Consider the following 10,550-nt stretch of genomic DNA (forward strand, 5'->3'; position numbering starts at 1 on the left):
CCACCAAGAGCTCGGGCGAGTACTGCCATCAACATAAACTTTTTGTTTTGTCCCTCAAATTTTCCAGTTTTCTTTTAGATTTGAACGTGTTGTTGGTAGTTTGCCTTCATAGATTTTTCGTAGCAACTAGTAGAATATATTGTTATCAAATCCATAACCATACCACCATAGTAAATTCCACCAAGAGCTCGGACGAGCAGACTGTCACTGGGTCACATATCCTCATTTTTCTCCATCAAGTTTCATTAGATATTTCTCCCAGTTTAACTGAGAAGAAAAAAAACATCTGCTGAGTATTTCAAATGTGTAAAAGTAATAAAATTAGTAGCAAGCTTAGAAATTTTGCTTCGGTTGTGTTGTACATTCATGTCATAATGACACTTTCATCATGGATAATTGTCCATCTTTCCAGTGAAATAATGTGTTTTCACTGGTAGAAAAAGAGGCTTCCGTCCAGCCCCATAAGTCGCGAAACTGTAGGAACCGCGACTAATGAATTCTTTAGTCGCGGTTCGGAAGACGAACCGCGACCAAAGTCCTGGGCCCAGGGCGCTCGGTGGCCAGCTGGTGCACGTGAGGGGCTTTAGTCGCGGTTGGCCAGGCCAACCGCGACTAAAGGTCTTTAGTCGCGGTTTGCCATGCCAACCGCGACTAAATCTCCTCCCCTATAGATACCAGTTCAGCACACTCACTTAGCCATTTGGTGCCACTTCTCTTCACAAGCTTCACAAGGGGGTGTAGGTTTGCTTTTGGTTCCTCTTATGCACACAAGGTGTTTGATGAAATGCCCCAAGAGCGTGAAACAAACATGATATGAAGTGTTGGAGCCACACTTGAGGTTCCTCATTTATTTTTTCCTCCTCGATCGCGGTTAGCAACTTGAACCTTTCATGCATGTGTGTCATTGATAAAATATGCATGTGTGTTGTTCATTGTTTAATTTCTATTGTTTATAGCTAGTTAGTTTAACAAATGCATGATGGTTAATTATATATTTTATATTATAATAATGCAGATGAATCGGCAATGGATGTACGGTAACCGACTCTCCCGCGAGTTCACTACGGGTTTGAAAGATTTCCTCGTAGTGGCTAATGCGAACAAGCAAAAGGGTTTTGTTATCTGTCCATGTGTTGACTGTAAGAATCAGAAGGGTTACTCTTCCTCAAGAGAAGTTCACCTGCACCTGCTTCGGCACGGTTTCATGCCAAGCTATAATTGTTGGACCAAGCATGGAGAAAGAGGGGTTATAATGGAAGAAGATGAAGAAGGGGATGATTTCATGGATGAAAGCTATCTTGCTCATTTCGGTGATACTTTCATGGAGGATGCTGAAGGTGAAGGGGAAGGTGAAGGGGAAGGTGAAGGTGAAGAAGAGGCACGTGATGAGACCGTTGATGATCTTGGTCGGACCATTGCTGATGCACGGAGACGCTGCGAAACTGAAAAGGAGAGGGAGAATTTGGATCGCATGTTAGAGGATCACAGAAAGTCGTTGTACCCCGGATGCGATGATGGTCTGAAAAAGCTGGGCTGCACACTGGATTTGCTGAAATGGAAGGCACAGGCAGGTGTAGCTGACTCGGCATTTGAAAACTTGCTGAAAATGTTGAAGAATATGTTTCCAAAGAATAACGAGTTGCCCGCCAGTACGTACGAAGCAAAGAAGGTTGTATGCCCTCTAGGTTTAGAGGTTCTGAAGATACATGCATGCATCAACGACTGCATCCTCTACCGCGGTGAATACGAGAATTTGAATGAATGCCCGGTATGCACTGCATTGCGTTATAAGATCAGAGGCGATGACCCTGGTGACGATGTTGAGGGCGAGAAACCCAGGAAGAGGGTTCCCGCCAAGGTGATGTGGTATGCTCCTATAATACCACGGTTGAAACGTTTGTTCAGGAACAAAGAGCATGCCAAGTTGTTGCGATGGCACAAAGAGGACCGTAAGTCGGACGGGGAGTTGAGACACACCGCAGATGGAACGCAATGGAGAAAGATCGACAGAGAGTTCAAAGATTTTGCAGCTGACGCAAGGAACATAAGATTTGGTCTAAGTACAGATGGCATGAATCCTTTTGGCGAGCAGAGCTCCAGCCATAGCACCTGGCCCGTGACTCTATGCATCTACAACCTTCCTCCTTGGTTGTGCATGAAGCGGAAGTTCATTATGATGCCAGTGCTCATCCAAGGTCCGAAGCAACCCGGCAACGACATCGATGTGTACCTAAGGCCATTAGTTGATGAACTTTTACAGCTGTGGGGCAGACCTGGTGTCCGTGTGTGGGATGAGCACAAAGAAGAGGAATTTGACCTACGAGCGTTGCTTTTCGTAACCATCAACGATTGGCCTGCTCTTAGTAACCTTTCGGGACTGTCAAATAAGGGATACAATGCATGCACGCACTGCTTACATGAGACTGAAAGTGTACATTTGCCAAATTGTAAGAAGAACGTGTACCTTGGGCATCGTCGATTTCTTCCGAAAATTCATCCAGTAAGAAAGAAAGGCAAGCATTACAACGGCAAGGCAGATCACCGGCCGAAGCCTGCGGAACGCACTGGTGCTGAGGTATTTGATATGGTCAAGGATTTGAAAGTCATCTTTGGAAAGGGTCCTGGCGGACAATCAGTTCCGAAGGGAGCTGACGGGCACGCAGCCATGTGGAAGAAGAAATCTATATTCTGGGAGCTAGAATATTGGAAAGTCCTAGAAGTCCGCTCTGCAATCGACGTGATGCACGTTACGAAGAATATTTGCGTGAACCTCCTAAGCTTCTTGGGCGTGTATGGGAAGACAAATGATACAAAGGAAGCACGGCAGGACCAGCAACGTTTGAAAGACCCTGATGACCGGCATCCGGAATGGTTTCAAGGTCGTGCCAGCTACGCTCTGACCAAAGAAGAGAAGGTCATCTTTTTTGAATGCCTGAGCAGTATGAAGGTCCCGTCTGGATTCTCGTCCAATATAAAGGGAATAATAAACATGGCGGAGAAAAAGTTCCAAAACCTGAAGTCTCACGACTGCCACGTGATTATGACGCAATTGCTTCCGATTGCTTTGAGGGGGCTCCTGCCGCAAAATGTTCGAGTAGCCATTGTGAAGCTATGTGCATTCCTCAATGCAATCTCTCAGAAGGTAATCAATCCAGAAGTTCTACCACGGTTACAGAACGATGTGATCCAATGTCTTGTCAGTTTCGAGCTCGTGTTCCCGCCATCCTTCTTCAATATTATGACGCACCTCCTGGTTCACCTAGTCGAAGAGATTTTCGTTCTCGGTCCTGTATTTCTACACAATATGTTCCCCTTCGAGAGGTTCATGGGAGTATTAAAGAAATATGTTCGTAACCGTGCTAGGCCAGAAGGAAGCATCGCCAAGGGCTATGGAAATGAGGAGGTAATTGAGTTTTGTGTTGACTTTGTTCCTGACCTTAAGCCGATTGGTCTTCCTCGATCGCGGCACGAGGGGAGACTAAGTGGAAAAGGCACGATCGAAAGGAAATCAACGATATGTATGGACGGCCATTCTCTGACTAAAGCACACCACACTGTACTGACCAATTCCAGCTTGGTGGCTCCGTACTTTGAGAAACACAAGAATATTTTACGCTCGGACAACCCGGGGAAGCCTGAATCCTGGATTAGGAAGGCCCACATGGAGACTTTCGGCAGTTGGTTGAGAAAACATTTAATGAATGACAATGATGTTGTAGATCAGCTGTACATGTTGGCCAAGACACCATCTTCGACTATAACGACTTTCCAAGGGTACGAGATAAATGGGAATACATTTTACACGATCGCCCAAGATAAAAAGAGCACCAACCAAAACAGTGGTGTCCGCTTTGATGCAGCAACCGAGAATGGGCAAGAGGTCACATATTATGGTTACATAGAGGAGATATGGGAACTTGACTATGGACCCTCCTTTAAGGTCCCTTTGTTCCGGTGCAAATGGTTCAAGCTAACAAGAGGTGGGGTAAAGGTGGACCAGCAATACGGAATGACAATGGTGGATTTCAACAATCTTGGTTACCTTGACGAACCATTCGTCCTAGCGAAAGATGTCGCTCAGGTTTTCTATGTGAAGGACATGAGTAGCAAACCGAGGAAACGGAAAGATAAGAAAACGATCAGTACATCATGCGATGATCCAAAGCGCCACATTGTTCTTTCAGGGAAAAGAAACATCGTGGGAGTGGAGGACAAGACAGACATGTCAGAAGATTATAATATGTTTGCTGAAATTCCGCCCTTCAAAGTGAACACCGACCCAAGCATTAAGTTAAATGATGAGGATGCTCCATGGATACGGCACAATCGTAAGCAAGCAGGGACACAAGGGAAGAAATGATGTGTAATAATTTATTGTACCAAACTTTGTTGAATGGATCATGTGAATTATATTACCCGTGATGTGTTTGGTGTCCATTTTCGAATGATTCGAGATATCACTGATGATACATGAAATTTGGAGTGATTTAGTCATACTCCTGCCTAGGCGTATAATATGCATACTCGTAGTCTTCATAGCCGCTGTCGTCGTTGTACTGGTAGTCGTCGCCTTCTAAGTTGCCGCCGTCGTCGTCGCTGCTGTCGTCGCTGTCGTCGGGCGGCGCTCGTGGCTCGAACTGAGGGTAGCGCAGGCGGGGGATATCGCCGGCCGTGATGTAGTCCATGACGCTCTGCAGAGTCCGGCCGTACCACCATAGCCGACGGCCGGCCTCGTGGAAGTTCCCAGGAGGCAGACCGTCCTCCTCATACCTGGCGAGCGCCCTCTCACGCCGATTGATGAAGAAGGCGTCCCAAGTATGCTGGTTATCGGGATGCCAGCGGGGATTCATCCGCTGCTCCGGCGTGAGGTCGAGGTAGTAGTGGTTCGTGATGGCCGCCCGGCGCGCAGTACCCTGAGGGACGGGAGGGACCGGCACGCCGCCGGCGCTTAGGCTCCAGCCGGTGGGGACGCGGTAGCCCGGTGGACAAGGGTAGTTCGAGGCGCAAAGCTCCTCCACCTGCTGGTAGGTTAGAGTGGGTGCGGTGGAAGCCATGAGAGAGTGATGAGAGATTGTAGAGATGTGATAATGCTGGCCAAGACGGGCTACATATATGTAGTGAGAAATGGCGGGAAAAATGGGAGCGGGAAGACAGGAGGCGGGAAGAAAGTGGCGGGAAGAAAGAGGCGGGAAGACAGGGAAGAAATGGCGGGAAGAAGAGGAATCCAGAGCTGGTCATCTAACCTTTAGTCCCGGCTGGTTGGTGCAACCGGGACTAAATGTGGTTTTTGTGTCATCTAAGAAAACTGTCGGTGGGATAAGGACGTTTGAATTGAATTAGTTTTATTTTTCTGAATTTTTTGATATATTATTTGTATTTTTAACATTTTGAATTGAATTAGTTTTATTTTTCTTAATTTTTTGATATAATTTTTGTGTTTTTAACATATTGAATTGAATTAGTTTTATTTTTCTGAATTTATTGATATATTATTTGTATTTTTAAGATATTGAAAAAGAAAAGTATTTTGAAAAATACCTTTAGTCGCGGTTGGCCAGACCAACCGCGACTAAAGGTCGTTGCGCGCGGGAACGAAAAAACCCTTTAGTCGCGGTTGGTTTAGCCAACCGCGACTAAAGGTTACCTTTAGTCGCGGGTCGGCTCCCCAACCGCGACTAAAGGGGGGGGGGCGCGGGAACGCAAAAACCCGCCAAAAACCCTTTAGTCGCGGTTGGGGAGGCGACCCGTGACTAAAGGTAACCGTTAGTCGCGGGTCGCCTCCCCAACCACGACTAAAGGGGGGGGGGCTATAAATACAAGGGCCTGCCGCCGTCTTCTCCGATTCTCGTCTTCTCCAATTTTCTGCCGCGCGCGCCGAAGGCCTGCCGCCGTCGCCGTCGCCCTCGACGCCGCCCTCGCCGCCCGCCGTCGCCCTTGCCCTCGACGCCGCCCGCCGTCGCCCGCCGTCGCTCTCGCCCTCGACGCCGCCCTCGCCGCCCGCCGTCGCCCTCGCCGCCCGCCGTCGCCCTTGCCCACGTACGCCGCCCGCCGTCGCCCGCCGTCGCCCCTCGCCCTTGCCGCCGGCCGTCTCTTGTCCGAATTGCTAGATTAACTTTGCGGAGTATCTGTGGGACGAGACTTAGTTAAAAATCTCTATCCCCACACTAATCTTTGTCAATACGCGTGACCCCGTGCAGATCATCATCTACATGCCACTTCGTGTTTGCGAGAATTCACTATTCTTGACTATGAGGTTGTCCAAATAACTGGTAGCAAATCGTTGACAACCAAAGTCAATCGATTGTCAGAACTTTGTAGAAAGCTATATCATGCCTCTAATGAACGAAGCCGAAGTAACACTTGAGGGAAGAAAACAAGAACATCAAGTAAAAGATTGTGTCTAACATAATAGATTTATCTTCTACTCGCACAATTTTATTAAGCACTAGAACTCATCTAGTTCCTAATTCTTTTTAGCAATAAATGAAATTCATCACTAAAAACTTTGTGCAATACCCTCATAATCACATGTGATCTAGATTGTAACCTGCATGTACTCATAGAATTGCTCATGATGTCACTGTTTTGAAATACAGTAGAAAACAAAAGAAAAATAGCCCTACGATCAAGGTCCTGGATCACTATGAAGATGCATATAAGGTTAGATCGGATCTTTACCAACTTCGAGATGCAGAGGAAGAAGAGTTGGTGTAGGTTGTTCTTGATGTCCCTTGAACAGTCCACAACAACCCCTCGAACAAAAGATCAAAAGCACAACCTCTATAGATTGCAAGCATACAAACTTCACGATCCGGACACCCTCTCCCACCCCTTCCTCGCCCCCTCCTTTTGCCACCGCCCTTTCGCCACCGCCACCGCCACCGCACCCCTTCTTCACTTAATTAATTTGTTTTTACTACATGTTTTCAGGACTGACATAATGGCGGACGATAGAGCTGACCCGATTATGGACAACTATGATCCGGACGGTGAAGCACATATGTTCGGCATCATAAACGGCGATATTCTATATGTGCCGACCGGACAAGATCAAGAAGATGATATCTCTTCTTATCTGAACCTTGACGGTGAAGATGAAGGGCGCCGTCAGCAAGATGATGCCGAACAAACGTCGATAAACGACGATCTTCAAATGGAAGTAGCAACCACCTCCGGCGCCGAGGTATATATATACATTGAGCCTCTGGTGATACAAACTAACTGATTTGAATAAATATGTGTGTACTAACGCGCGCGACTCTCTTTCTTATTTTAGCCCTCGGCCGGATCGTCGAAACAATCGAGTACGTCGTCAAAGCGTGGCGCAACCAAGACGATGAAACAAGGAGAAACATGCACCATCGAGGTTGTCGACAGTGCAACCGGCAGGCCGCTGGAGCCCCGCAAGAACGCCACCAAGTTTGTCAGCCAATGCGGAGCCGTTGTTAGAGACAACGTCTCGATCACCGTCCAGGAGTGGAATGAGCCAAAGAAGGCACGAAATGCTGGTTTCACTTTTGTCGATAAGAGAACAAAAAAAGATTGCTTCAAGAAGCTTATGGAACATTTCGTTCTACCTCCGGAATACAACAAATTCGATGAGGAGGGTAACAAGATTGAGGAAAACAAGGAGAGGAGGAGGCTAGTCAAACAGTTCGCCCTTCATAAGATGGCCGACGCATTCCGGAAATTCAAGCAAAATCTAGCCCATGACTTTGTCAAGCAGAACAAGACTCCGGATTTCAAAGGACAATATGAGAAACTGAAACATGATTGGCCAGAATTTGTGAAGCAAAAGAAATCGGAGCAGTTCATTCAAATATCGAAAAGAAATAAGGAAAATGCGGCTAAGAAGGAGTACAATCATATTATGGGGCCAGGAGGGTATCGCATTTGGGTGCCTAGGTTGGAGAAGATGGAGAACGAGCTGAGGGCGCGAGGAATCCGTCCAGGTACGGAGGGATGGGACCAAAGGGCCAAAAGCTGGTGGTACGGGCATGGGGGAACGCTGAACCCGGAGACAGGGGAGTGTGTTTACCGGGGCAAATTAATTAAACCCACCCAAGCCCTTATTGACGCAATGAGGGATGCTGAAGAGGGGAAGATCAAGTTCAACAGAGAGAACGACGCGCTGACAAAAGCCCTCGGGAATTCTGAACACGGAGGACGTGTACGAGGCATGGGGAACATTCCGTGGAAAATAGGGTTCCCCCAGAACGATGACCCGTACGGTTACAGAAGCCGTAAGAGAAAGATGGATCGGGAAGCAGATGTTGTGGCGCGGTTGGCATCGGAAATGGATGTGATGAAGAAAACCGTGAGTGTACTATTAGCCGAAAGAGATGTAGCTCGGGCGCAGCATGAAGATCATCCAGCGGATCTCGGAAGCCAGCAGCGGAGAAGCAGCGTGGCTTCCACGGAGGCCCCACCAGCTGGTGCAGATGCACCGACGATCGAAATTACTGCACCGGAGCCTCTGGTGGTCGAAATTACTGCACCGGAGCCTCCTCGCTACCCCGTGGACGATATAAAGGAGATGAAAGAATGTCATCTGTATTATCCTATCGGGAACATGTCCATGAAGGTAGCCATCGGCAGTGCTTTACCATGTTTACCTGGAGCACTCCACCACAACAACCCCATTCAAGATGGCTATGCTCGTGTCACGGTGGAGGACATAGTCCAAGGGTTTGAGGACCTGGAGATTGACATTGCTACACCTGAAGGGGAGAAAAGACTTGGAGATGTCAAGCGCCATTTCATTCTATGGCAAAAGAAGTTTATCAAGTTTCCAGGCGAGGCGCCAAGGACAACAAGTCCACCCCCCTACGGTGGTGGTGGTGGCGGTGGCGGTGGTGGTGGTGGTGGTGGTGGTGACGGTTCACCTACACCTCCGTCACGTCAGCCGACGCCCCCCAGTCCACAACGTCCGGCGGGTGATCAGACGCCGCCCCCCAGTCCTCGTCCGGCGGGTGATCAGACGCCACCCCCCAATCCACCTCCGGCAAAGAAGCAGAAGCAGTCCTGGATTATTAACCCGGACCCTTATGTACCTAAGACCACAAAGGTACCGGAGCCATCACTGAAGCCTCTCCCCACAAGGCCTTGGGAACGTAGTGCCGAGGAAACTGCCGCGAGGGCGGCTGCTGATCATGAGAAATGGAAGGCGGACTGCAAGAAGAAAAGAGAGCCCGAGCCCAAGCCAGTATTTTCTGATGAGCAAAAGAAGTGGGCTAAGTCATTTTTGAGCACACTGTCCCAAGCCGCGAAGAATCTGCCTGACGACTATGCACGTGAACTTCGTAGGCAGGCACTCATGTTGAAGGAGAAGAAAGAGCGGGCGGAGAACCAGGAGAACAAAGCCTTGGAGGAGGCCGAGAAAACGGAATTAGAAAGTAAAAAAAGCGGGAAACGAGTTGCCCAGCTCGGGGAACAAAGTAAACAATCGATTGCCCCGCTTATAGTGAAAGCCGCCGGTCCGGATGACCCCGATATCATAGCAGCTGCGGCAGCACATGGATTGACTGTAACGAGTGCCAGAGAACAAGCGGCCAACTTAGGTATTACTCTTCGTGAAATGTTAGGCCTTGATGAGGCGCCAGTGAAGGAGGTAGTAATTACATATGTGAAGAATGGGCCTCTCGTCGAGCCTGCGCAGGAAGAGGATCTACCTCCACAAATGAAAGGTCTGCTGAAATGGTACAAGGGTTACATAAAAAATAAAAACGCCAAAGATTATATTTATGCGGAAGTTAGATATGAGCATCACTTCAAACATTACTATGTACAAATTCATCTGAGTGAATTGTTCCAGCTTTTCAATCTGCGCGAGCTCGACAAATCTATCATCAGTTGCTACGTTCTGTAAGTGATTTATTTATACCCCATCTCGTTCATATTGCCTGCACTATATATATGTCGTAACTATATTGTTGTGTCCGCTATTATACATGCAGAATGAAGATTAAGGAATGCAGAGTAAGGAACATCCATGATGTTGGGTTCATTGACCCACACATCGTTAATGGATATGTGTTGGAGCATCACCCCGCCGACATGGAGGCAGACCTGTGGCAGTTTCTTACAAAGCAGGAACTCAAAAGTGATATTCTATTTCCTTACCATTTTGGGTGAGTGTTTCTGTCTTGAGCACATTCTCTTTTGTTTACTCCATGCATGATATGTGGCCGGCTAATCGATGAGTTATGCATGACGTACTGTGCATGTATCGTGTCCGCAGGTTCCACTGGATTCTGCTAGTAATTAAAGTTGACACCTCAGAATGTCTCGTCCACGACTCTCTGAATATGGATCCAAAGCTTTGGGGCGGCATGAGAAGAATGCTGCAGAAGTAATTATTTTCATTCATTTGCGCTCTATATCGATCGGCCTATTTCGTTCATTTCCTAATATCAACTAACTAATAACTCTCTTGTTCATTTAATTTTCTTTGCCTCGTAGGGTTTGGAGACGGTTCGTAGAAACAAAGGTCGGTGAATTCAAAAAAGAGCTAGAATTCAAAAGGTCAAAGGCTAAGAATGGTGGGGATA

General features: G+C 47.7%; 1 protein-coding gene across 1 annotated transcript; it reads left to right on the top strand.

The window, feature by feature from the left end:
* Window positions 1-1,030: 1,030 nt before the first annotated feature.
* LOC123406147 lies at window positions 1,031-4,315 on the top strand (the record flags this gene model as incomplete). The annotated part of the gene is made up of 3 exons (XM_045099626.1): window positions 1,031-2,719; window positions 2,834-3,083; window positions 3,360-4,315. Coding segments are annotated over exons 1-3 (2,895 nt in total), but the record flags the coding sequence as incomplete, so codon positions are not given.
* Window positions 4,316-10,550: the final 6,235 nt, after the last annotated feature.

Source organism: Hordeum vulgare, chromosome 1H (assembly GCF_904849725.1).
Source record: "Hordeum vulgare subsp. vulgare chromosome 1H, MorexV3_pseudomolecules_assembly, whole genome shotgun sequence".
In the NCBI taxonomy this organism is placed as follows: Eukaryota; Viridiplantae; Streptophyta; class Magnoliopsida; order Poales; family Poaceae; genus Hordeum; species Hordeum vulgare.